Source organism: Marmota monax, unplaced genomic scaffold (assembly GCF_021218885.2).
Source record: "Marmota monax isolate L192 unplaced genomic scaffold, Marmota_monax_Labrador192_F-V1.1 WCK01_AAM20220418_F8-fsc00008, whole genome shotgun sequence".
Lineage (NCBI taxonomy): Eukaryota > Metazoa > Chordata > Mammalia > Rodentia > Sciuridae > Marmota > Marmota monax.
In genome coordinates, this window is record NW_026694432.1 from 27,876,112 (window position 1) to 27,903,596 (window position 27,485).

General features: G+C 46.3%; 1 protein-coding gene across 1 annotated transcript; it reads left to right on the top strand.

Annotated features, from left to right (window-relative positions):
• On the top strand, positions 1-27,399 carry Sdhb (succinate dehydrogenase complex iron sulfur subunit B). Its single transcript, XM_046468511.2, has 8 exons — positions 1-186; positions 8,700-8,827; positions 16,254-16,339; positions 19,131-19,267; positions 20,485-20,601; positions 23,916-24,017; positions 25,343-25,465; positions 27,194-27,399. Exons 1-8 carry the CDS (start codon positions 115-117, stop codon positions 27,269-27,271), a joined length of 843 nt encoding a protein of 280 aa, XP_046324467.1. The 5' UTR covers positions 1-114; the 3' UTR covers positions 27,272-27,399.
• Positions 27,400-27,485: the final 86 nt, after the last annotated feature.

The window sequence follows — 27,485 nt, forward strand, 5'->3', positions numbered from 1 at the left end:
CCCTCGCGGCTAGCGGGTCCACGGGGGACGCCGGCTCAGCGCCGCGGTGTTCGACGGGACGTCGGCAGAGAGCGACCTCGGGGTTAAGGGGTGGGGCTGACGTCAGGAGCCAAGATGGCGGCGGTGGTCGCGGTCTCCTTGAGGCGCCGGTTCCCGGTCACCGCGCTCGGTGGAGCGTGCCTGCAGGTGAGCCTGGGTCCCGCGGGAGTGGAGAGGCGGGAGAGTTGCCGAGGCTGCCCGGAGTTGAGGGGGCCGCGGGGAGGTGGAGGCGGCCAGGGCAGGACCTCCGCCCACCTGCGCGGGTTTTGATTTCGGCTGGGCGCGTCGCTGCCCGCTACGCTGCGCCTCCCGACAGCTGGTGTCAGGGCGGAGTTGACTTTTTAGAGCTATGGAAGGAAAAAAGTTCAAAGAAGGGACTTCAATTGCTCAAGGTCACATGGCAGGCGAGCAACCGTTGGAACCAGAATTTAATTCAAATATTTGGACTCCAAACCCTTTTTCTGCTACCAAACTACTGCCTCCGTGGGAAAGAGCGACCTGCGGAGAGTCGGGGGTGGGAACTGGGAAGCCGCTCAGGGTAGAAGGTGCTTGACGACGTGTGAACAGAGACCAGACCGGGATTGTGGGGAGAGGTCGGGTGGACGGTGGAGGGAAATGCACCGCCAGCCGGGGGACGGAAACCGGGGCTCCCTCCCCTTTATTGAACTGAGTTCCTTAAAGCAGTGGCACCCAGGTGTTTATTTGCCTGCCCCGCAGGATTGGCATGAGATAACGGCGGTGAAGAGCTTAGTGGTGTTCTCGTTTATGTGTGCAGCGATAGGTTTTCCCACACCCCTGTATCGTCATGGAACTGCACACTTCTGATCTGCATTCCGAATGGGAGAAGGGGAAGGGAAATCGCCCCTAGGTATTACATAAGGAGCTAAGGGTTTACAGATCACAAGTCTGCATCCTCTTCTGGGCTCCTCAACACCTCAGTACTGCAGGTGTGGTGGCACATCTGTACTCCTAGCAACTCAGGAGGCTGAGGCTAGACGACCGAAGTTTCCAGGCCAGCCTGGGCAGCTTAGTGAGACCCTGTCTCAAAATAAAAATAAAAAGGACCGGGAATGTGGCTCAGTGGTTAAGCACCCCTGGGTTCAATCCCTAGTACAACAACCACAACAAAAAAGTTATGCAACAAGATCTATTAACTCCTTTTTAAAGACTAGAAAACTTTTTAAAGATTTGAGGGCTGAGGCTGTGGCTCAGTGATCTGAGGCTGTGGTTCAGTTGTAGAGTGCTTGCCTAACATGCATGAAGCACTGGGTTCGATCCTCAACACCACATAAAAGTAAAATAAAGATATTGTGTCCACCCAAAACTAAAAAATAAATATTAAAAGAAAATATTTGAGAGCCCAGTTTGTTTGTGTGTTTTGTTTTGGGTGGTGTTGGGGATTGAACCCAGGGCCTTGTACATGCAAGGCAAGCAAGCACTCTACCAACTGAGCTGTATCCCCAGCCTGAGGCTCCAGTTTTATTTGCCAAAAATATGACTGCCAAGAACTTGTAAATCCAGGCCAGTTGGTTAACATAACACCTGAAAAACTCCTTAGCATAGATCATGGCTCATAGTGTACAAGAAATGATGTTTTTTTTCCCCCCTCTTGCATTTGTGTGACAATCTCTCTCAAGTGCCTGCGGTGGCTGCGTAGGTAGTACATGTTGCCTGTGTTCTATGTGAACTTGGGCAAGTCATTCACTCTTCACATCTTCTTTCTGAAAAGGAGGGTTAGGGAAAAAGGATGCCTACCAGAGCCTCGGGCCTATGTCTTCTGAGCCTTTAATTGATGATTCAGAATGATCGTGTTTACTATGTTCCTTTTATAGTTGCTGAGGAAGCAATTAAGTTTTGAGAGCCCTGCCAATGAGAGTGAGTTCAAAAGCTCAGGCTCTTCTTCCGCCCAGGGACTGTAGAAAAGGCTGGTTTCATAGGTCAGTGTTGTGATTCAGGTGATACCTTTGCACTGCCCCCTCAACAGAAATAGAATAGGTCTCTCCCCTTGTAGAAGTGCACATTTATACTTACAAAAGCCACCTCAGAAGAATCCAGTAATGAGCTTGATATGTTTCTGTGGGTCACAGGTTTAGGTCTGAATCTCATTTATGCGTAGTATGTACCACTGAACCACAACTCTGCCTGTGTTGAACTGTAATATATTAACTGTTGTTAGTGTTGCCTTATTTCTTCATCTAGACTATGAACTCCTGTAGGGCAGGAACCACCTGTGCATCTCATTGTTCCTAGAACTGGCAGGGCTTAGGATACTTATCTGCCAGTCAGAATAATGCAAAGTCTGAAAATGTTGTCAATATTGAATAGCAGAAATTATTTTCTAGGCTGTGCTAGGAGCTTGACCCCCCCCACACTTATTTTATGTGGATATTAATACTACCCTCCTCTTTATAGAGGAGGAGCTAGAATCAGAGAAGTTAATTTGCTGGAAAACACAAAGCTAGCAGGTGGTAAAGCTTGGATTTGATCCAGTGCCACTCACATTTCAGAAATAAGCCTGCACCTTGTGTTTTACGCAAGCTTATCTACATTCAGACCTCCTTGCCTTCCTCCTCTCCATTTCCCAGCCGCCTTCTTCTGCTTCCCCATCATTATCTGTTCTGCCCACCTCTCCAGGCCTGCTCCCTGAGGAAGCTTTCCTAGAGGAACAGCAACCAGCCTTCAGTGTGATCCAGAATTCATCCTCCTCCACAGTCCGTTTCAGTCCAGTTGTTGATTACCTTGCTTAAATTGTAAACTATGAAGTTAATCTCACCCAAGATTCTCTAGAAATGTACTCTCTGCCTTAAATAGTCACTGGTCTTTCAGGTGAAGGTAGAAATGGTTTCGGTCTTCTCCCATTGTGGGTTTGTAGTAGAAATTGCTGGGAAGGTGACCTCACACTCTGGCCCACTTCCCTGCCTCTGCCCACATATGCCCTTTCCTCCTCTCACCGTGGCAGAACTAGCAGCACTCCTCTGGCCAGCCCCTCACACCTTCCCAGACCCTGTCCTTTCTCATTTATTAAGAGGTGCTCCTCTAGTAATTCTCCCCTTTCCTGCATGATCAGTTTGTCCTCTGTCAGAACATTAGCCGTGTGTGTGTGTGTGTGTGTGTGTGTGTGTCTGTGTGTGTCTCTCTACCTACCAGCCTGGAGTAACTGTTGGGACCAGAATTCAAATTCAAATATTTTTGGATTCCAAGCTTTTTTTTTTTTTAATATTTTTTAGTTGTGACACAACTACAACTTTATTTTATTTGTTTATTTTTAATGTGATCCTGAGGATCGAACCCAGGTCCTCGCACATGCTAAATGAGTGTTCTGCCACTGAGCCACAAGCCCTTTTTCTGCGACCAAACTGTAACCTCTGTGGAAAAGAGAGCTCTGCAGAGAATTTCTCAAAAGAGATGTTTAAACTCACTGTCCAAGATTCATCTCCTCCCATTTTTTTTTCAAACCAATAGTAGTCATGACTTCACTGAAATTATCTGCATTTAGTTCACATGACCTCCCCGTGTTAAATCCTGTCATTAGATCTTAGTTCTCATATTTTATCTAAAGCATTTGTCACTGTCATTCCCACCTCCTCAAAACACTTTTGCAGACTGGGGTTGTGACTGAGTGGTAGAGCGCTTGCCTAGAGTGTGTGAGGCCCTGGGTTCGATTCTCAACACCACATATAAATAAATAAATAAATAAACAAGTAAGGGTCCTTTGACAACTAAAAACAAATTTAAAAAAACAAAACACTTTTGCACCTGGCTCCCAGTCTCTGGGTTTTGTTTGTTGTGTGTTTGCATTCTTTCTTCTTTCCTTCTTGTGGTATTGGGGATGGAACTCAGGGCCACTGAGAAAACCCTCCCCTCCCCCTCCCCCCCCCCCCTTTTTTTTTTTTTTTTTGATACTGAGTCTCACTAAATTGCTGAGGCTGGCCTCAAGCTTGTGATCCTCATATCTTCGCCTACTAAGTAGCTGGGATTACAGGTTGCACCACCTCGCCCAGTTTGGCTGTCTTTCTGTCTCCTTTTGCTGATTTCCCGTCATCACCCAACCTCTGACCATAGAGCTCAGCCTTTAGGCCTCTTCTCTATAGATCCTTTCTTGGGCTTTATAGATACAACCTGCCTATATTTGGCAATAACTCCCAAATTTATGTCTCCAGCCCTGACCTGGGCCCAGATCTCCAATTGCAGGTGGCCACTGGGTTATGTTCTCGAACCTCCACATGTACATCTAATAGTACATCTGGAACTTCCTCTCCCAGTCTTGCTCTCTTCCTACCACACACATCTGCCTGCTCCTCGAATCTCAGCTGGTATGCAGCTCAGTTCTTCTGCTTAAACCCATAACTATTCCTCACCCCCAGTCTGTGAACAAATTCAGTCAGCTCTGTCCTAAACTGATCACTTCTCAAACACCCTACAGCTGCTGGCCTGGTTTTTGCCACCATGGTCTCTTGGCTGAATTTTACATCTTCTCCCTATCTTACTTCCGTCTTTGCTCCTCTATGGTTAATTTTAAAAATAGTAGCCAAAATGATCTTTCCAAAATTTAGGTCTGATAGTGTCATCTCTCTGCGCAGAACTTTCTAATAGCTTCTTATCTTACTCATGATAGAAGCCAGCATCCCTACAGGCCCCCCATTAACTGCCTGATCTTGTCTGTATTTGTCCCTGTCACTCACCCCGTTTGCCCTACTGTCGAGTTCCCAGTGACTTAAACACTCAAACCTGCCCACCCAGGGACGCCACCTGCCGTGTTGCACAGGACTAAAACACTCAGGGGTCACTTCAGGGGAACTGGGCTGCGCTAAATAACAAGAGACAGAAATACCTTTTTCTTTGGGGAGGCTGTGACGGCTCCTCTGACTTTAAGGGTCCACAGAAAGAAAGAGAGCGCTCGCGCGCGCACACACACACACACACACACACACACTGACCCCTTTTATTAAGGAGAAGCCATTCAAATGAGGCCAGAGGTCAGTTTTCAAGGGGCTGAGTCTAGTCTCATGACGTCTGCTGTCAGCAGGTTGACTGACATCTAGGGAGGCCACACCCAAGGGCAGAGTATTAGAAGGGGACACACAAAGGGCGTTTCCATGGAACATTCTATCCCAAACAGGGCAAGGGGTTAATATCACAAAGGAACAGGCGAGCATAGCTCAACCCATGGGGCTGCAGGAAGGCATATCTGGTTGCATGATTTCTACCCTCAAGATCGGGGCTACCATCTTTTCAGCTACTTAAGAGTAGCCAGATCATGGGGTGGGGGGGGGGGGATGACCGACAGCACCTCAACCAATCAGGAGAGGAAAAACACTGGTTACATGACATGGCGGCCTCCCACACCCTACACTAGCCTGTTGCTCCTCCAACCTGTTCCTACCTTGGACTTTGTACTCAATGTCCCCTGTGACTGATTTGCTCATCCCCTAGATGTGTCTGTTTAGCCTCTTCACCTTCAGGTTTAAATTGTCACCTTTTTTTTTTTTTTAACTGCCACCTTTTAAGATACATCTTTTAGGTGAAGTCTTTCCTGGCCACCTTATTTAGAATTGTAGCCTCACAGCCAGGACCCCGTACCCCTTCCTGTTTTCCTCCTCTGTGCTCTTGTCGCTGCCTGATGTACTGTAGATTTTGTGGATCCCTCCCCTAGTCACTGTGTAAAACTCTGTGAAGTTGGAATGTGTGTCTGTTTTGTACTTCATTCCCAACAACCAGAATAGTCCCTGGAACATAGTAGATACTTAATAATTACATCATGAACAAATAAATGAATAAAAGTGTGGGGCTGGGGCTGTCACTACAGTGGTAGAGCACTTGCCTAGATGTGTGAAGCACTGGGTTTGATCCTCACACCACATATGAATAAATAAATAGACAAACAAATAAAATAAAGGTATTGTGTCCATCTACAAGTAAAAAGTATATTTTTAAAAAATGGCTGGGCGCAGTGACACACATCTGTAATTCCAGCAGCTTGGAAGGCTGAGGCAGGAGGATCGGGAGTTCAAAGCGAGCCTCAACAAAAGCAAGGCACCAAGCAACTCAGTGAGACCCTGTCTCTTAATAAATACAAAATAGGGCTGGGGATGTGCCTCAGTGGTCAAACGTCCCTGAGATCAATTCCTGGTATCAAAAAAAGAATGAAAGTGCCTGAGCCAGGTACTGCTTAGCATCTTACTGACTGGGTGATGGCAGCACGTGAAAGGCCCTGGGTTTAATCTCTATGGGGGTTTCATGGTACTGAGGATCAACTCAGGACCTCCCACATGCTAGGCAGGTGCTCTTCTGAGCCACATCCCAGTGCTTTTTTATATATATATATATATATAGTTTATTGTTATCAAGGATTGAATCCAGGGATGCTTAACCACTGAGCAACATTCCCAGCCCTTTTTATTTTTTATTTTGAGACAGGGTCTCCCTAAGTTACCTAGGGCCTCACTAAGTTGCTGAAGCTTTGAACATGCAGTCCTCCTGCCTCAGCCTCCTGCGTCACTGGGTTTACAGGTGTGCACCACTGTGCTCTACAATTTGGTAGTTATATTACTTTGTCAAAACCCATCAAATTGTACACTCAAAATTGGTAAATTTTATAAGAATGAATTATGCCTTAGTAAATCTAACCAAAGCAAAAGGCTAAAGGCAATTAAGCAAGCAGAGTTGGCTTGGGGGGCTGGGATACAGCCAGTGGAAGCGCCTTGCCTAGCATATGTAAGGCCCTGGTTCAATCCCCGTACCACAGGGAAAGAAAATAAGGTTGGCTGGAGCTATTCTTTTCCGTTCTTTCCTCTTTTTACTTCCTGTTAAATACCACAAGGTGGCATCAGTCAAATACTCATGTCTTATTAAATGGGATTCCTAGTGAAAAATGTACCTTTCTTTTTTTTTTTTTTTTTAATTGTTGGTTGTTCAAAACATTACATAGTTCTTGATTAAAAAAAATGTACCTTTCTAGACACAACTTTCCTTTTGTTAGTGAATTAACCAGTTTTGTGATAAGGTAAAACCTAGCTTTCATTTTCACTTTTTCTTCATACTTTTTCTTCTTTCATACTGAAAGCTGAAATTCATGTTTTCAAATTAACTTTAGTTAATTGGAGGCTTTACCAGCAAATAGCAAATATCTTTTTATTTTTTGTAATAAGTCAACCTTTGGAATTTCTACTTTTTTTTTTTTTTTTTTTGACAGTTTATGAAAGAATTAGCTGGTCTGAAGTATAATCTGCATTTTTTAAAAAACAAATTGAGGGCTGGGGATGTGGCTCAAGCGGTAGCGTGCTCGCCTGGCATGCATGCGGCCCGGGTTCGATCCTCAGCACCACATACAAAGATGTTGTGTCCGCCAAAAACTAAGAAATAAATATTAAAAAATTCTCTCTCTCTCTCTCTCTTTAAAATAAATAAATAAATAAATAAATAACAAATTAAGGATTCAATTTATAATTGATAGTGGGACTGACAAGATCCTCCCCTCCCTATCCCTGTAGCATAAACTCAGCAAAACTTAATGTGGCCTCTGCTTAAATGGGAGAGTTTCAAGCACTGCAGATTGGGGACAGCTTAGCTACTGAGTTTTAAAACTCCAGCATCTTGTCTTGATAACTGCAGTAGCTTTCTCACTAGCTTCTCCAGGTCTAACCTGACAAATTCTACTTTCAGAATTTTGTGATATCTTTAAAAAAAAAAGAAAAAAAGTTGATTATGTCACTGCCTTGATTAAAAAGTTTTGCTGGCTTCTCATTGCTCTTAGGATAAAATGAAAATTCAGCTTAAGGCTGGGCATAGTGGCCCATGCCTGTAATCCCAGCAGCTGGGGAGGCTGAGGCAGGAGGATCATAAGTTCAAGGCCAACCTCAGCAACTTTGCGAGACCCTATCTCAAAAAGGGCTGGAGATGGGCTCAATGATTTAGTGCCATTGGATTCAGTCTCTGGTATTTACAAGAAAAAATTTTTTTTCCTCACATCTGCCACTCCCCATCCTTCCCCAGGCCACCGGCCTTCTGCTCCTCATACTGCACCATACTCCCCACTGCAGGCCTTTAGGTGTGCCATTCCCTCAGCCAGAGCACCCCTTTCTCCCAATCCCATCTGTGCTTAAACATCATTTGATGAGGCTTTTCTGATCTGTTACACTGGTTTAAGTCCCTCCTGTATCCCCAGGGCTCCCAGTAGGATCACACTTTACACTTTCCTATGAATATTTCATTTCACACTTGTTCACTACAAAGCCAAAGTTGAATGAAGATAAAGGTGTTTGGGTTTTGTTTGTTTGGGGTTTTTTTTTTGGAAGTACTAGCGGTTGAACCCAGGAGCATTCTGCCTCAGAGTGATGTCCTCAGCCCTTTTGTTAAAAATTTTAAGACAGGGTCTCACTCTCAAGTTGCTCCTGCCTCTGTCTCCCAAGTAGATGGGATCGCAGGTGTGCATCACTACGCCCAGAAGCTTTCTCTGTTTTAATAAGTGCTCTGTCCCCAGCCCCTAGTACCATGCCTGGTATATCATAGGTGCTTGGGATGTTGGATAACTGTGCCTTTCTCAAGAAGGCTGTGTATGAGTGATATGTGGATTTAGATTCAGTGCTGTAGTTTATTGTGACAGCTAAATTGAATTATCTTGCTTTTTCTTTCCCACTTCCTGTGAACATTTTAAATTTGAGGCCTGCCGAGGGGCCCAGACAGCTGCAGCCACAGTTCCTCGAATTAAGAAATTTGCCATCTATCGATGGGACCCTGATAAGACCGGAGATAAACCTCACATGCAGACTTATGAAATTGATCTGAACAAGTGAGTATCTCTATGCTTGCTAGGTATTTGATGGAGGAAAGGGATTGGTTTTGTTTTTGTTTTTAGTAGGGCTGGATACTAAACCCAGGACCTCATGTGTGCTAAGTACACACTTCTGATCTGTACCATCAGCCCAAAAGAGAGCTCTTGATTTGGTTCAGGAACATGTTTTTCACACCTTGAGGACTTAAAATTTTGATATCAGACACCTCCAAAATCTGTCATCTATTTGTAAAACAAGAATTGAGGAGGCAGCATATTATGGCGCAGTGGTAGAGCACTTGCCCGCATGCATAAGACCCTAGATTTCAGTTCTAGCACAACAACAACAAAACAGTAAAAACCAAGAATGAGGTAAGTACCTGATTCAAAAAGATAAATAGCAAGAAACCTAACCTTTGCAAAAACTTTTCTTCCCCCAAATTAAAATGTTAACAACTTTCTAGAAATACTGGTACAATTGACTTTTTGCATAGTGTTCGAATTAGCATATTACCAATTTTAAAATATTAAATGTGCTAGTTATAATTCATCTTTCTGGGCTTGTGTAGTCTGTAGTAATGATAAACTTGAGAAATTGGTAATATAAGTCCAGCTGGAATTGTAGTAGGTGTGGTTAGAATATTAACAATGATATGGTCTAGGCACAGTGGCGCATGCCTGTAATCCCAACAGCTCAGGAGGCTAAGGCAAGAGGGGACTGCAGGTTCAAAGCTAGCATCAGTAACTTAGCAACGCTCTTTTTTAATAATTATTAAATTATTATTAAATATATTAAATTATTCCATATTGTGGAACCAGCCTAGGTGTTCATAGTGGATGAACAGATTAAGAAAATGTGGTATATATACATAATGGAGTTTTATTCAGCCATAAAGAAGAATGGAATTATGTCATTTGCAGGAAAATGGATGGAACTTAAAAACATTAGGTTAAACAAAATAAGCCAAACTCAGAAAAGTTCAGGGTTATGTGTTTTCTCTCATGTGGAAGCTACAGGAAAAAAGGAGACCAGTAGACTAGAGGAGGGGACCAGGAGGAGGAAGGAGGGAAAGAAAACATCCTGGAACAAAACTGACCAAATTACATTGTTCTATTATGTCCGTTATAAGTATGTAACCAAGACAGTACAGTGAACCGGACATGACTTTCCTGTGTTCCTATGTGAATACAGGACCAGTGTACTCCATCATCACAACCACAAGAATGGGAAGTTAGACTCCATGTTATTTTGACATATCAGACACATCCACTATGAACACCTAGGCTGGTTCCACAATATGGCTCCTATAAATTGTGACACTTTGATTTTAGTCTGATGAGACCCATACCTGTCTTTTGACCTATAAAACTGTAAGATAACATATTTATGTTGTTTAAAGCCACTGAGTTTGGTGTTGTAGTCTCCAATAGCCATAGAAAACCACACAGGTCCAGATTTTTTTTTTTTTTTTTGGTATCGGGGGGTTGAACCCACAGTCAGTTGAACCACTGAACCACATCCCAAGCCCTTTTTATTTTTATTTTAAAACAGAATGTTTCTGGGGCCAGTGTTGTGGCTCAGTGGTGAAGCGCTTGCCTAGCATGTGTGAAGCACTGGGTTTGATCCTCAGCATCATATAGAAATAACAAATAAAATAAAATAAAGGTATTGTGTCCATCTTACTATTTGGGAGATTTTTATTTTTTTCTTTTACTTATTTGAATAGAAACGCTTTGCATGCTAATTGTACCAATTTAAAAATATTGACGTGTCTGAAGTAAAATTAAGTTTTCATTTCTAAAAATAAAACATGAAGTGAAGGTGTGGCCCTCATGGACAGTGCAGCCAGAGTGGCCCCAGCTCTGCGCAGCCTCCCAGGCTCTTCTCCTTCCTTCTGGATGTGGGGGTCCCACCATGGAGCCTGGGGCCGCAGTGAACCAGTGGGCCCCTGGAAGTGCCCTCCAAGGCCCAGGGACAGCACCAGGCAGGAGAGGGAGAGCTGAGTGTGGGGAGTGGACCTGGCCTGGAGACCTTTTGGAGCCGAAAGGAAGCCAGACTTGAGGCTTCTTGTGGCTTGAAAATACCAAGTAAGGAATCCATGTACAGGACGCTGGGGAAATTCGCAAAGGTGAACTGCTTGAGACTGAAAGGCACGGAACAGGTGTACTTTCCTAGTTCTCATCAAGAAGATGGCTTCAAGGCAATGATGTGACAAGAATACCAGTGGAAATCTCCATAGGAGGGGGCCATAGAAAAGGTACACTTCAGAAGAGAGTTGGAAGGAAAGTGTGTCCAAGGATGCCCTCAGAGTAGAAGGAGTTTATTTATGTGCATCAGACTACTCGAATAGATAGCAGGTGTGCCAGTGCCTGGATCATGAAACTTGTGTGAAACGGAGCTTCTGTGTGTAAGATACCTACGCTGGGAAGGAACCTTCCTCCAGAGCTCAGCACTTGTTTCCCACCAGAGGATCCACAGCATGAGAAACCTTATAAATGCAGCAGATGTGAGAAGAGCTCTGTACATATGACGTTTGTGGCCAGAATTTTGGTCAGAGCTCTGCTTGTCCACTAGTGAAGTCGCGCAGGGAGAACCTATATCTGCGTAGCGAGTGTTATAAATGTCCAGATACTCACTTCCTAAGGCACTGATGCTTTCACATCATGAGAAACCACTTAAGTGTCTGGATTGTGACATGCTTTTAGTGGGAAATCAGATCTTCTTAACCGCCAGAGAACTCATCCTGCTGAAAGGCGAAAAGTGTAATAAGAAAGTGTAATAAGAGTGAGGAAAGTTCCCAACATTGTTAAGCCTTCATCATTACATAAAAGAATTTGTACTAGGAGAAGCCCTATGTGTGTGGTGCCTATGAGAAAGGCTTTGGCCAGAAATCAGACCTTACTATGCACCAGGGTCCACACAGATGAGAAGCCCTGTAGATGCTTGGAGTGCATGAGGAGTGCCAGCCTCATTAGGTACTAGGCAGCCCACACTCATGCTTCCAAGTATTTCAGTATGAGAAGTTTAGCTGTAGCTCAGACCTTACTGTACATCAGAAAATTCACATAGCAGAGAAACCATGTGAAAGTGGCTTCCTAGGTGTGAACTTTGTTGCCGGACAGAAAATGAGAACTCTGGAGCCACTTGTAAATACAGCGTATGTGATAAAAGGTTCACCAGAGCTCAGCCACTGGTGAAAAAACGTAGCTGTAATGTGGGTGAGAAAGCCCTTGAGTTCAGCCCTCCCCTGCATCAGAAGCCTCACAGGTGTCTTGACCAGACAAATTAATTCTACTAAAAAATGTATTTATAGCTGGGCATGGTGGTGCACACCTGTAATCCCAGCAACTTGGGATGCTAAGGCAGGAGGATCACAAGTTCAAAGCTGGCCTTAGCAACTTGGTGAGACTCTGTCTCAAAACAAAAAATTAAAAAGACTTGGGGATGTGACTCAGTGGTAAAGCACCGCTGGATTCAGTCCCCAGTAACCTGCCCCTACCCAAAGAAGAATATTTACACATCAGAGACTTCATTAAGATGAAGAAGCCTAGATAAATCTCAGACTTTGATGAGAGCTCAGACTTCAGAGGGGAACAGAGAGCCTGTAGTTATAGGAAGCATAAGAATGCTTTACCCAGAAAGCTGCCCTAACAGCCACTCCAAAGGAGAAACCACAGATGCCCTGAAGTTTGGAAAACCCTTAATCTGAGCTCAAACTTGATCACCCACAGGAGTGATATAAGTAGGAAACCTTGCACATGCATTGAGTATGGGAGAACTTTCTAGCACTGTTCAGTCCTCATTGCAAGAGAATTGACACCAGAGGACAACTTTTTAAATACCTTCAGTGTCATCAGAGCTTCAGACTGTTTGTTCATCTCATTGGACACCGGAAAACCCACCTGGAGAGAAACCCAGCAAGTGTGGAAAGAAGCTTCTAACAAAACTCTGACTTTCTTACCCATCAGAGAAGCCATACTAGTGAAAAACTGTATATTTGTCTTGAGTGTGGCAAAAGATTTACCACTGAGCCACATCCCGGCCCTTTTTATTTTTTATGTTGAGTCAAACTTGTGATCCTCCTGCCTCAGGCTCCCAAGTTGCTAGGATTACAGGTGTACACAACCATGCCTTGCCAAAGTATATTTTTGACTGTCAATACATAAATTCATTAAGAGGTAGATTTGGTAGCAGTCTTCTTAAATAGACAAAAGTTGTCAAATATGTAACAACTAAAAATCCTTAGCAAAATTCAAAGAAATGGAAATTGTGCAAGCCACATTTTCTGACCATAATACAATAAAATTAAGAATTTATATTTAAAAACAAAATCCCAACTGCCTAGAATTTACAACATATTCTTTCAAGTAACTATTTGATTAAGGGAAAAAATTTAAAATGTTTCCAAGTACTTAGAAAATAAAAACATTGCAAATCAAATCTTATAGTATGTGGCTACAACTAGAAAAAAAAATTAAATGATTGGGTTCACTTCCAATTATAGGATAGTAGCTCTCATCACACTAACTCCAAATAACAACTATGTGCTGCACAAAATAGCAGAAACAACTACCAGGAGGACTGGAAAGTGACCAGCAGTGGGCACTCAAAGGTAGGGAGCTGACCGTTGGAAGAATGCAGTGGCATTAGGTGAGTTACATGCTTTTTGCCCAAGAGTAGGCCCAAGAGTGGGGAGTGTGAGGACTAAAACTAGAACGGAAAACAAATTCAGTAGCTTGACAACCAGAGGACATTTCACCACAACTAGAGAATGGAGAAATCCTAAAAAGAGGAAAACCATGGAGAAGGAGCCCCAGATTTTCTTCATGAACTCTGCCCAGATCTTGATTCGGTCATATTAATTATCTGTTAAAACAATAAAATATGTGTGTGCGTGTGTGCACACGCGAGCGCGTATCAGGAAAACAATACATATCTCTTATAGCTATTTTTCACAAGATATAGCACATAATTCAAACTGTACAAAGAAACAGTGAAACATGACTCATATTTAAGAAAAAGATAATGGGTGGTGACTTGGGGACTGAATGTTTCCCAAAATCACATACTGGGACTGGGGACATAGCTCAGTTGGTAGGGTGCTTGCCTCTCATGCACAAGGCCCTGGGTTTGATCCCCAGCGCCAAAAAAAGAAAAAAAAATCGCATACTAAAGCCCTGCACCCCAATGTGATTGTGATTGGAGATGAACTATTTGAGAGGTGACTAGGGCTTGATGAGGCTGTAAAGATGGAGCCCTTAAGATTGGCGCCCTTGTAAGAAGAGATGTAAGAGAGAGATTTCTTATCTCTCCAAACACACACTGAGGAAAGGCCATCTGCAAGCCAGGAAGATGTCCTTATGAGAAGCTGACTGTGGCATACCTTGATCTCAGACTTCAGCCCCAAAAACTACAAAAAAGAAGTGTTTGTTGCTTAAGCCACCCAGTCTAGGGACTTGGTTATGATAGGTGGAGACCAGCCAGGAAGCAACCCAGTTGTTGAACTTAGCAAACAAGAATTGTATAATTAGGCTAAAAAAAAGCTCATAATGAGATGGGAAATCTCAGCAGAGAAATGGAACTATTGAAAAGGCCAAATAGAAAATCCAGAACTAAAACAATACAGTACCTGAAGTAGAAAATTCTCTGGTTGGCATTAGTAGCAGATTGTAAATCTCAGTAGGGAGATTTACTGAACTTGCAAATAAATAGAAAGAAATTATTCAATCCTAAGAGGAAGAAAGACTTTAAAAAGAAAAGCACCTCAGCGGTCTATAGAACAGTGTTAAAGAGTCACAAACATGTAACTGGAGTTCCAGAAATAATAGAGAAGAATGGGCAATTGATAGCTAGAACTTCCCAAGCTTACAAAAGACACAATTTATATATTAAGAAGCTTATTTAATCCCAAACAGGGTAAATAGAAAACTGCACCCAGATCCATGATATCCAAATTGCTGAAGACCGAAACTTAAGAGAAAATCTTGAAAGAACGAGAGAAAAATATCACATTGCATTCAGGGAAATAAGATTAACAGTTGCTGACTTCTTATCAGATTCTCTAGAAGCCAAAAGACAGTGACGTGGCATCTCCCAAGTGCTAAAAGAGAAATAGCCAGAAATTTGTCTTCAATGGGAGTAGGAATGATAGTAGAATGAATCAGACATTATTACCATATGTGCGTATATGATTACATGACCTGTGTAACTCTACATCATGTGCCACCAAAAGAATGAGTAGCTGTACTCTACTTATGTATGATGTGTTAAAATTCATTCTACTGTCATGTATAACTAATTAGAATAAATTTTTTAAAAAAGATCCTTCAAGGGGCTGGGGATGTGGCTCAAGTGGTAGCACGCTCGCCTGGCATGCGTGCGGCCCTGGGTTCGATCCTCAGCACCACATACAAACAAAGATGTTGTGTCCGCCAGGGGAAAAAAAAAAAAAAGATCCTTCAAAATGAAAAAATGAAGACAGTTTCAAATAAACAAAAAGTGAAAGATTTCAGAACCAGAAGACCTACCCTCCATAAAACATAGGAGGAGGGCTGGGGTTTTGGCTCAGTGGTAGGGCACTCACCTAGCATGTGTGAGACCCTAGGATCTATTCTCAGCACCTTGTAAAAATAAATAAAATAAAGGTATTGTGTCCATCTACAACTAAAAAATATATTTTAAAAAAACATAGGAGGAGATTTATTCAAACTGAAGAAAAATAATACAGGTAGAAATTCAAGTATGAAGAACACCAAATGTAATAAATATATAGATAAACACAGTGGATTTTATTAAAATTGATGGTGACTAAAAATAAAATTATAACATATAACAGATATAATGCATATGACATAGTTTAAGGGCTGGAAACAGGAAGTAAATTGAGCCTATAAAGTAGAAGAGTTCTCAACATTATATGGAGTGGTACAGTATTATAAATACACTGAAAAGTAAGGAAATTAAAGTTCATTTCTAAAAATATTTAATCTAAAAATATTTCCTTAAAAGAAGACAGAAGGGGTGCTGGGATTGTAGCTCAGTGATACCTCGCATGTGTGAGGTTTGATCCTCAGCACCACATAAAAATAAATAGATAGATAGATAGAAAAAAGAGAAGAAGAAGAAAGCAGAAGGCTGGGTGCAGTGGCGCACCCCTATTATCCCAGGTACTTGGAAGGCTGAGGCAGGAGCATCACAAGTTCAAGGCCAACCTGGGCATCCTGTCTCAAAGTAAAATACAAAAAGGGTCTGGGCTATAGCTGGGGTACAGCACCTCTGGGTTTGATCCAAAAAAAAATTGAAAGATAAAATTATGAGAATATTTTTGTCTGATCTGAGAAGGTCAAATGAATGATAAATATATCCAAGTATCTCACATCATGTTATGACCAGGTAGGGAGTTTTGAACTTTCATAAGTACAACTGAGGTTTTTCTATTGTCAGATGTGGTCCCATGGTATTGGATGCTTTAATCAAGATTAAGAATGAAATCGATTCTACCTTGACCTTCCGAAGGTCATGCAGAGAAGGTAAGCATTTAATTCCCGTTAGGCCCCGACATTTATGTTCTGGCTCTCCCGAGAGGTTTGGGCCGACATGAAGCAATGGAGACATCCCGGAAACAGTTGCTGCTCTGCCGTATGACCTTGCTGCATGTCACCTTTCCTTTTCTCATGTAACTGAATTGAAATTTAGACCCTGGGGCAGGTTCCAGTTCCTGAGTTCGCTTTCCCTCAGGAACTTTCTGTTGCATGGTCTCTGTTAGCTGCACACGCCTCAGGGATGAGGGGGCATGTGCTACTGGCCACACGCACTGCCGAGCTCACTGCTGCTTAGGGAGTGGTGGCGGGCTTCCTGCTGACGCCTGTGCACACCTGCGCTTGTCTCCCAGGGTGATGCACGTCCTCTTGGCTGCCATCATTGTGTGTGCACAGTAGGCATGTGTGGGAGGCCAACCTTACATGTGACTGAGTTACACTCCCCCGCTGGGTGCTGAGGCTCTCAGTTGCAGAAATGTGGCACCCTTCTTGGGTGCGAGGGTCGGTGTCTTGCTACAGCCCCATGGGTGAAGCTACGCTCACCTGTTCCTTTGTAATATAACCCCTTGCCCTGTTTAGGATAGAATCTTCCATGGAAGTGCCTTGTATGTGTCCCCTTCTCTTACTGTGCCCTTGGGTATGGCCTACCCAGGTGTCAGTCAACTTGCTGACAGTAGACATCATGAAGATACTCAGCTCCCTGAAACGTGACCCCTTGCCTCATTTGAATAGCTTCTCCTCGATAAAAGGGGTCAGCGCGTGCTCTAGCTCTCTCTCTTTCTGTGGACCCTTAAGGTCAGAAGAGCCGTCACAGTGACCCCAAAGAAAAAGGTATTTGTGTCTCTTGGTGGGTATTTCGTGCAGCCCAGTTAGCCCAGTTTGACTGGAGTGACCCCTGAGCATTTTAGTCTCGAGAATAGAAGCCCGGCAGGCATGCTCTAGATTGTTGAGGCAGCGTCTCCCTTGGTCTGGTGACTTGTACTGCTGGTGCCATGGGAGCTATTGAGACAGTGGGAACGCCAGCATTTCCTACTTTAAAATGGCTATATGTTTATTTTATATATTACAAAAATATAATTACTAGTGATAGTATAATAGGCATACAAATGTGGATTTTTTTAAAAGTAAAACTTGAAATGACTCAAAGAGAACTAAAAGGGTTCTCAGATGTGACCAGAATTACACACGGTGCTGTGAAGACTGGCCCTGGTGAACACGGGCCAGGCTGTGAGCCAGCTGTTCTGTGCACTTTAGGTGACACAAAGAGAGAGTGTTGCTGTTTACCCTGACAGACAGATGAGGTGAAGGGACTTCTCTGAGGATACACAGGAGTCAGCCAAGGCCATCAGACCCCAGTCTGCACTCGGGTCTCACTGGGTACATTAGTCAGTTTTTGTTGCTGTAATGAAGTATTTGAGAAAAACAGCTTAAAGGAAAAAGGATGAAATCCTTGTTGGCTTACGTTTTCAGTCCGTGTCATCTCGCTCCACTGTTTCTGAGCCTGTGGCGAGGCCGACATCACAGTGGAAGGTAGTGGCAGAGGAAATCACCCACCTCGTGGCGATGGGAAGTGAGAGACAGCGGCTAGAGCCCTTGTGCCCCACAGTCCTCGGAGCCCCACCTCTGAACACTTCTTCCCTGGAGACCAGACCTCCAACACGTGGGCCTTGGGGGTGCGTTCCAAATCCCAAATCCGGGCTTGGAAAGCGGGAGGCAGCTAGTTCCCAGCACTTGCCACCACTGTGCTGCTTGTCGTGTGGCCGTGAGGGTGAGCCTTCACCTTGAGATGACCAGGACGGTGTTGATCAGCTTCATGGACTCAAGGGCCTGAGCTAGCTCTCTTCCTAACATGACCTTCCCAACAGAAAAGGCCCGTATCAGTGTCACAGGAAATAAGTCCAGGCTAAGAGACCTCACTTGTCAAGGTCCTTGGTTGGCATGTGATTTTGTGTGTGGTGGGGACGGGGGGTTGAACCCAGGGACCCTCCATCACTGAGCCATATCCCCAGACCTTTTATTTTTTTATTTTGAGACAGGGTCTCGCTAAGTTGCCCAGGCTGGCCTCGAACTTGTCTCCTGCCTCAGCCTCCTGAGTAGCTGGGATTGTGGGCGTGCACCTCCGGGCCTGGCTCGGCATCTTATTTTGCTTTGCTTTGTTTTGCTTTGCTTCAGCTCATTCTGCTTCTCCTTGAAAAGTGAGTGTTCAGTCAGTACGCGGGGTAGAGCTCAGAGCCACCACTGTGCTGCCTGTTATGGCACAGAGAGTGGGCGCGCGCTCTCGGTGATCTGTGGCGAGGCCTCAGCTTTGAGATGACCAGGACCGTGTCGATGAGCTTTGGGCACTGCATCTGTTAGAATTTAAGTTTGGGCCTTAAAAAAAAAAAAAAGAAAAGAAAAGAAGGCGGCCAGTTTTTCTCTGAAGATACATGACTCTTGGGCTGGATTGTCGCTCAGTGATAGAGCATTTGCCTGGCACAGAGCCCCGGGGCTCAGTAAGGGGGGCACGACTAGCATGGAGCTGAGGTTGATATGGGAACTGCACGGGGCCAGGAGCACCCCGGGTCCCTCTGACCCTCTGCAGAGCCATCCTCACTGTGTGGCTTCTAACCTCAAGGTTGCCACAAAATGGTTTTGGGAGCTTCAGCCATGAAATCCACCTTCTAGACAGGAAGGAGGAGGAAAGGCAAGAGATGTCCCATGTCGGTGCTGCTCCCAGTGGTAGAGCAGTGACGGCCCAGGAGAAAGGAGCTGGCGCGGGCCTGAGTCTGGGTCTTCCCCTCAGGTATCTGTGGCTCCTGTGCCATGAACATCAACGGAGGCAACACGCTCGCCTGCACCCACAGGATCGACACCGACCTCAACAAGGTCTCAAAAATCTACCCCCTCCCGCACATGTACGTGATCAAGGACCTCGTTCCCGTGAGTGGCCGCAGCTCCTTCCTGGGTTTGCAGGGGTGGTGTCGATGTGAGTGGTGCGATCACTTGTTCAGAGCAGCTGTTTCCCAGTTTTTATAGCTACTTTCCAATCAGTCCAGGTAGAGCTGGGTGGGGCTGTATTCCTGTTACGGCAGGAAGACCACCATGTCCCCAAGAGCACTGGGAAACCTCCCAGGTCTGACAACAGTGTGGCCTGTTCAAGTTTAATTAATGAATTTAAATGGCAAAAGATAAATACCTAGAAAATCCTCTAGCAGCTCATTTGGTAAGGATTGTTTGGGAATAGTAGGGCATAGGTCCCAGAAATGCAGGATTTGGCCATAACTACAAAGAATTTGGGTGGGAAATGCCAGCTGGGAAAGCAACAGTTGTTTGAATTTTACTCCTGCTCCAACCCTCCCGCCCACCCATTTGGCCTTTGGGCCTTTGCTGGCTGTTTGCAAGGGCGGACAGGGAAGGAAAGGACCTTGGCAAATCCTCAGAAAGGCAAGGGACAGATTTTCTAACTGTGCTTACACTGTGACACTGTTAGTTTGCTTTTTGTCACTGAACCAAGTACCTGAAAAAAACAATTTAAAGGAAGAAAGGTCTATCTTGCTCGCTCGGTCACTCTGTGGCTGGCCTGATGTGAGGCAGAACATCAGAGCAAAAGCCCATGGTAACGCTGGCGCGGTAGCGCACACCTGTCGTCCAGCGGCTCTCGAGGCCGAGGCAGGAAGATCAGCAAAAGTGAGGCACTAAGCAACTCAGTGGGACCCTGTCTCTAAATAAAATACAGAATAGGCCTGGGGAAGGGGCTCAGTGGTCGAGTGCCCCTGAGTTCAATCCCTGGTTACACCCCCACCCCCCACCGCCAAAATAGCGTGATAGAGCAGAGCTGCTCAGCTCAGGGCAGCTAGGAAGCAGAGAGAGCAGTTAGAGCTCTCATGATCCAGTCACTTCCTAAGACCCCACCTCTCAACATTGCTGTGCTGGGGACCAAGCTTTCAACATGACTATTTGAGGGACACTTCATAGCCAGACCGTAATAGTGACCATTTCTCCTTTTGTGACCTTTGTATATGTTGGTGTCCAGGAAGAACCTGACTTCTGCTGTCTATTACAGAAAAATAAGTGGTGTCCAAGAAGCACAGCGAGGGGGAAACTGAGAAGTGATGGTGTCATCTGACCCTTTTCTTCTTCCTCCCCCTTAACCTCAGGATTTGAGCAACTTCTATGCACAGTACAAGTCCATCGAGCCCTACTTGAAGAAGAAGGATGAGTCCCAGGAGGGCAAGCAGCAGTACCTGCAGTCCATAGAAGATCGTGAGAAACTGGTCATTGGTTCCTGCTAATTGTCTTGATTCAGGGGGTTCATTGCAGAGATGTTTGTGTGACTTGGGGGAGTAACAGGGGACGATGCAAACCATTTAGCGTATTGTGGAAAGAAAATTTAAGGGCATCTGGCCCAAGTGTTGAAAGTCCTTCTCTAAGGGCCCATGTGAGCCTGTGAAGGCCATGAGTGAATTGAAGAGCTGTCAGGCCCATGCCCTGCCCCTAGGGTAGGTGGCCAGACATTTGTCTTTTTTCAGCCAATGTATTAAGTGGCTTGAGCCAGACATGGTGACACACCTCTGTAATCTCAGTGACTTGGAAGCTGAGACAGAAGGATCACAAGTTCAAGGCCAGGCTCACCAACTTAGTGAGGTCGGAAGCAACTTGGCAAGACCCTATCTCAAAACAAAAAATAAAAAGGAATGGCGATGTGTCTCAGTGGTAGAGTGCCCCTGGGTTCATTCCCCAGTACCCAAAAAAAAAAAAAAAAGTGCCTGGTGTTTATAAGTTAATAGCTGAAGCAGGGCTGAGGTCTCACTGTGAGGAAATATATCCCATATGCCTGGTTGCAGTCTTACTGTCACCACCAACTTACAGGTGCAGCTAAACGTTAAGGGCAGAAGTGGAATTAGTGCCCTCGGTTCTTTCCTAACCCCAACTCGGGTGGTGGGCCGTGGGCTCTGGCTACTGTTCCTGCAGACAGCCTAAAAATTTTAAACAGGAGAAGCTTTCAGTCTCTTCTTCTGTGCTTTTGCCCCTGTCAGAATTCTTCTGATTTGCACGTTCACTGCCTACATCTTAGTGGAGAGGTGGGGTGGGAAGGGGACAGATAGAAACAGCCCCAGCTGCAGGGGACTGAGGCCACAGACTGCCTCACAGTCGCTGCTCTGAACAATCCTCCCATTTCCCTAGGAGAATGACGTACGTGCCTCTGTTTAGCAGAGCAACACATCTCAAGAACAGGGCCTTATTCCTTTCTGGGTCTCTAGACCCTGGTGCACAGTGTTTTATTAATGAGTATTAGTTGTATAAGCCAGGCATGGTGGTAGCACAGCCTGTAAGCCCAGCTACTCAGGAGGCTGAGGCAGGAGGATCACAAGTTCAAGGCCAGCCAGCCTCAGCAACTTAGCAAAGCTGTTTCAAAATAAAAAAGGCTAGGGCTGGGGGACACAGCTCCGTTGGTAGAGGGCTTGCCTTGCATGCACAAGGCCCTGGGTTTAGTCCCCAGCACCACAAAAAAATAAACTAAAATTAAAAAGGGCTGGTGTTGTAGCTTAGTGACAGAGCACTCCTGGGTTCAATCCTTAGTACCACCAAAAAAAAAAAAGGGCAAAAAGCTGGGTGGAGGGACACACGCCTGTAATACCAGCCACTCTGGAAGCTGAGGCGAAGGATCAGAAGTCCAAGCCTGGGCAACTAGGGAGACCTTGTCTCAAAACAAAAGAGGGCTGGGATTGTGACGCAGTCACAGAGTACTTGTCCAGCAAGCACAAGGTCCTCAGTTCCACCCCCAGGACCACAGTGGGGTAAAAAATTGTTCTAGGAATGAATAAATGAATTTCACCTTTCATGTCCACTCCTGAGAGTGCCTTGTTACTGGGGCACATCTCTGTCCACTGCCACTTCTAACTGCCAGAGAGCCTTGCACTTCCCCCAGCCCCTCTCTCCCAACTAGTCATTTCATGTTCCCAGTTACATCAGCTCTGCTGAGGGTTTCACCAAATTATTGAGGCTGGCCTCAAATTTGCAGTCCTTCTGTCTCAGCTTCCCAAGTCATTAGAATTACAGAGCCTGACACATACTAGGCAAGTGCATTACCACTAAGCTACATCCCCAGTCCTTTCTTAATTTCCTTTGAGTCTTGCTAAGTTACCCAGGCTGACCTTGAACTTTTTATCCTCCTGCCTCAGCCTCTAGATTACATAGAATTGCAGGTTCATACTATCGTGCCAGACTCACCTGTGTTCTTAAAAAATTCCTTATTGTGGACTGGGGTTGTAGCTCAGTTGGTGGAGCACTCGCCTAGCACGCATGAGACACTGGGTTCGATCCTTAGCACCACATAAAAAATAAAATAAAGGTATATGTCCATCTACTATAAAAAATATTTTTTAAAAAATCCTCGTCAGGGACTGAGGTTGTGGCTCAGTGGTAGAGCGCTTGCCTAGCATGTGTAAGGCACTGGGTTCAATCCTCAGCAAAATAAATAAATAAATAATAAATTAAATATCCATCAACAACTAAAACCAAAAAAAAATTTTTTTTTTTTTAATTCTTGTCGGCATTAATCCAACAGTTTTGTGCTACTCTAGGAGTAGGTACCTTGTGCTCTTCAGCCGTCCACCTCTGTTGAATGGTGAGATTGCTTCTAAACTTTTATTATAAATAAGGCTAGATTAATATCTTTATCCTTCAAAGTCTGCCCCAGATTTTCAGTAAATTCTTTTTACAGAGTTTTGCTTGGGTGGGTTCAAGAGTCTGACCCCGCCTGAGCTTAGCCTCTCTGACCTTAGCTTTCTGGAGCCCGGGGGCCAGCCTGCACCCATGCACCCTCCTGAGTCAGACATGACCACCACTGTCTCCCCTCCTGTCCACTCTCACCTCAGTGTCAGTGTGTCCCTTTTGTTTTGCTGCTTTTAATCTATTTTGTTTCTAAAATTAGAAAGTGGCCTTTTAGAATTTCTTGGGCAGCTTGAGCCTGTGTGGCAGCTGATGCCACAAGAGAGCAGGGATGCCAGGGACAGAGCTCTGGGTTGCTCCTGGCTCTGCTGTGTGTGCCTGGCCGCAGGCCCCAGCTGCCTCGCCCAGCCTGGTTCTTACCTGTGAGTGGGAGTCCGCAGTCCCCGCCTCACAGGCGCGCTGTGCTCCTCAGCTGGGCCCCAGGTAAAGCATGGAGCCCGTCAGGGTTGGCTGGAACTGAGGACGAGGTTGGTGCTCCCCTAGGATGCCCGTGGTCTCTGCCAGGCCAAGGGCAGAAGCGCGGCACTGTTTTAACTTCTGCACTTTCAACTTGATGCTAGCTAGGTGGTAAGTTTATTCAGGTCTTTGTTGATTTTTTATATCAGTGAAGGATTCTCGTTTAATAAAGGCTCAGTGTGCTCATACTTGAGATCCCTGGGCTCTAATCAAGCGGATGTTTGTATCTAATTACAAGGCCTTTTTATTTTAACCTGACAAATCTCTGCACACACTCCTTAGGTTTGCCAAGAACATTCACACCCCTTTGTTCATGCCCTGACCCCAACATCACACTTCATCACTAAAGACACAACGTCTTCTGCCACCAGGCTCTGACTGCCCTTTCTTCTCGTCACAGGACGGGCTCTATGAGTGCATCCTCTGTGCCTGCTGCAGCACCAGCTGCCCCAGCTACTGGTGGAATGGAGACAAGTACTTGGGGCCCGCAGTTCTTATGCAGGTGAGTACCCCTCCCCTGCCGTGGGGGAGAGCGAAAGTCAGACTTCTGGACACAGAAGAGGACAGGAGATTGTTGCGAGGCCACCATTCTGAGGGGTAGGATGGTGTCCATGGGCAGTCAGCACACAGGGTGATTGGCTTCGTGGGTCACTGGCTTTCAGTGACTCTTGGCCTCACGTTGACACGCCTTTACACTGAGCCACAGTCATCGCCCGTTTTATAAAAGTTTTGAGACAGGGTCTCCCTAAATTGCCCAGTCTGGCCTTGAATTTGCAATCCTCCTGCCTCAGCCTCCTGAGTCACTGGGATTACAGGTGGGCACCACTGTGCCCAGCTCACAGACTCTTAACTCAAAAGATAATTTCATTTGCCCAGTGTGGTGGCACATACCTGTGATCCCAGCAACTCCAGAGGCTAAGGCAAAAGATCACAAGTTTGAGGGCAGCCTAAGCAAATTAGCAGGGCCCTAAGCAACTTAGTGAGCCCTGTCTCAGAAAAGGGCTGGGGATGTAGTTCAATGGTAAAGCACCCCTGGGTCAAATCCCCAGTATCATTCCTAGATCAAATAAGGTAGGTGAGGTTAGATTAGCTAAGTGGGTGAATGGGGCTGGGGACGCAGCTTAATGGTGGGCCACCCCTGGGTTCAATCCCAAGTAACTGAAGGGGGAAAAAAGACAAGTTCACATTTTTTATTTTCCTGCATAAAGAGCCGTGCGTGGCTGCAAGAGCAGCATTGCCGCGGGGCCTGGGAAGCTCGTGTGGGCCACTCGCACAAGAGCACCTGAGCTGCCGGGGACCTCGGAGCTCTCGGTGGTGCCACTGGAGCAGCCCAGGCTGATCAGAAAGGTAAAATTGGCTGATCCAATTTTACCTTTCTGATCTCTGGTTGCTGGGGTGGATATAGGAATTGAGAGAATCAACAAATGGGACAAATATTGTCTCTAGAGAGGTCTGTTAAGTCATGGGTTTACTCAGTGACAGAGTCTGGCACAGCTGGGTGCTGTGAAGACAGATTAAAAGCATGTGCCACAGTCCCCACCCTCACTAATTACGATCTGGGTGGGACACTGTTGAGCAGCATGAAAAATAACGAGAAGAGCTGACGCCCAATAGCGTATAATTACCAGGGATGAAAGGCTCCTGGGGATCACCCAGCAAGGTGGGAAGAACTTGGGAGCCTTTCTTGAAAGATGGCAGAAGAGTGCAGGGTCAAAGCATCTGGGCCCAGAGGAGCCCCTTCTTCTGCATGCCAAGGCCCTTGGGCCACCAGAGCACTGCTCTGGCTTCTAAGGTGACAACTCCGCTGATCTTCCCCTGGCTTCCCAGGCCTATCGCTGGATGATCGACTCCAGAGATGACTTCACAGAGGAGCGCCTGGCCAAGCTGCAAGACCCCTTCTCCCTGTACCGCTGCCACACCATCATGAACTGCACAAGGACCTGTCCCAAGGTATGCGGCCGGTGCCTCTCAGCCCCCCTCAGGAGTAGCTGTGCGCATGCGCAGGCCATGGGCAGAGAGCAGACCTGGTCACTGGAGATGGAGAGGCTCCAGAGTGTCTGTGGCCTCAGCCAGAGAGTCCCTCCGGCACTTCCAGGAATAGGCTTTACTTATAGAGGACAAGGACCTTGGGGGAGTCGAGTGCTGTAGGAGTCCACAGGCAGGCACCTGCAGTCAGCTGACTTCAAGGATCCAGAGGTGGAAGCCATCAGAACAGGCAGCTGTGGGCACCAGTCCCTCCCCACCTCCCCTCCGGCTCCAGCCGGTTCCCCTCTACCCCCGCAGAGCTCTCTGGCTCAGAGCTGCGGTTCTCTGGGCCTCGCCCCCTCTTCCTGCTGCCTTCGGCTCTCCCTAGCCTGGACTCCACCTCACCACGCACGCTTGGCCTCAGCCACCGCCTGTCCTCTCAGAGTTTCTGAAAGGGCTTCGCGTGGCCCAGCTTGGCTTCATGCAGCCCACATCAGACAGGGCAGCAGCTGTGATGGGCTGCCCTGTGATCCGCTGCCCTAGAGCCAAGCCCGAGGGAAGAGCAGTTTCCCTCAGTCACAGTGAGCCCAGAGACAGCCGCGGGGACACTCCAGGGCAGCCAGGGAGGGAGCTGTTAAAAGACTGCAGCCTGCCCGCCCTCGGACACACGTCCAGTTGGGCAATTTCCTTGTTTCTTGCCTGGAAACCACTGTGTTCCCAGCAGCCCCACCCGTGCCTCAGGCCTCTCTGAGCAAACATCAGGACAGCTGTGGGGCTGCAGCGAGGACAGGGCTCCAGCCATTGCCATGTCGCTTCCTTTCTTGTCACACTCACCTGAGGCGTTGGGGATTATTCCCTCTCCGTGTACAAAGTGTCTTTCTTCTTTTTCTCTTAAAATCTCCTTTCTTTTAAAATCTCCCCCCACCCACCCACCTTCCTTTCTTCTTGCAACACTTTAATTTCAGGGTTAGAGTTAACCTAAATGAGAGGGCTCACCGGGCACGGAGGTCAGCCTGCGTCCCAGCAACTCGGGAGGCTGAGACAGAGGCTCACAAGTTTGAGGCCAGCCTCAGCAATTTAGTAAGGTCCTGTCTCAAAAAGGCGGGGAGCCAATTTCAACAGTGACGTGCCCCTGGGTTCAGTCCCCAGTGCCAACAAAATAAAAATGAGGAGGCCCTCCCCACCCCGGCAGGCCCTTGTCTAGTTTTCCACGTGCTTGCTATGTCCTTCCAACGCCCGCGAAGCTGGCCTTTGGGGTGGGGGGGGTTGTGCCTCCTGCAGAACAGAGGTCACAGCTGCAGGGCTGCACTTGAGGCAGGACCCTGGTGTTGGAGGTGTGTGGCTCAGGAGGTGTGTGAGGGTTAACGGCGCCTCCTGGGCTGTCACGTGCTCGCGCCTGCTGCTGCTGCTGCTGGTTCACTAACAACGGAAAGGACCTGAAAAGTTGTCTGGCTAATATTGACACTGGCCTGTGGTCTGAGAAGGGACACTGCCCTGGTGTCTTTGGGCTCTCAGTGAGCATGACTGTGCCCTGTTGGCCCACTGGAGGGGCCTCCTGGGAGGACTCGGAGGAGCTTAGCCCAGAACGGGGCTTCTGGGAATCAGGCACTGGCCTTCCCTGACTCTGGGCCCACCAGGGAGGCGCCACCAGGGTCTCCAGGGTCCTCCCATCCTCCTCACCGACTTTGTTACTGATTTTCCTTCCTTTTTAAGGGTCTGAATCCAGGGAAGGCTATTGCTGAAATCAAGAAGATGATGGCGACCTACAAAGAGAAGAAAGCTGCGGTTTAGCCGTATCCCTGCTGAGCGCGGCTTCTGACCAGCTCAGAGCTCAATGTGGCTCATATCTAACTTGATTTCCTTTGAAGGTCTTGATTTTCCATGAATACGGCATGTATAATAAAAGTTATAAGAAATCAGTCCTGGTCTGCTTCATTAACGAAGATCCTGCTCCATTTAGGGGCCTTGGCCTGCTCCCCGCTCCAGAACTGAGCCAAGGGCCCCG

Bases quoted from the DNA above. Each gene is read 5' to 3' on its own strand.
- Sdhb (XM_046468511.2), top strand. From the start codon at position 115: ATGGCGGCGGTGGTCGCGGTCTCCTTGAGGCGCCGGTTCCCGGTCACC. The intron at 8,828-16,253 runs GTGAGTATCTCT...TTCTATTGTCAG, and splicing joins TATGAAATTGATCTGAACAA to ATGTGGTCCCATGGTATTGG. The intron at 25,466-27,193 runs GTATGCGGCCGG...TTCCTTTTTAAG, and splicing joins GCACAAGGACCTGTCCCAAG to GGTCTGAATCCAGGGAAGGC.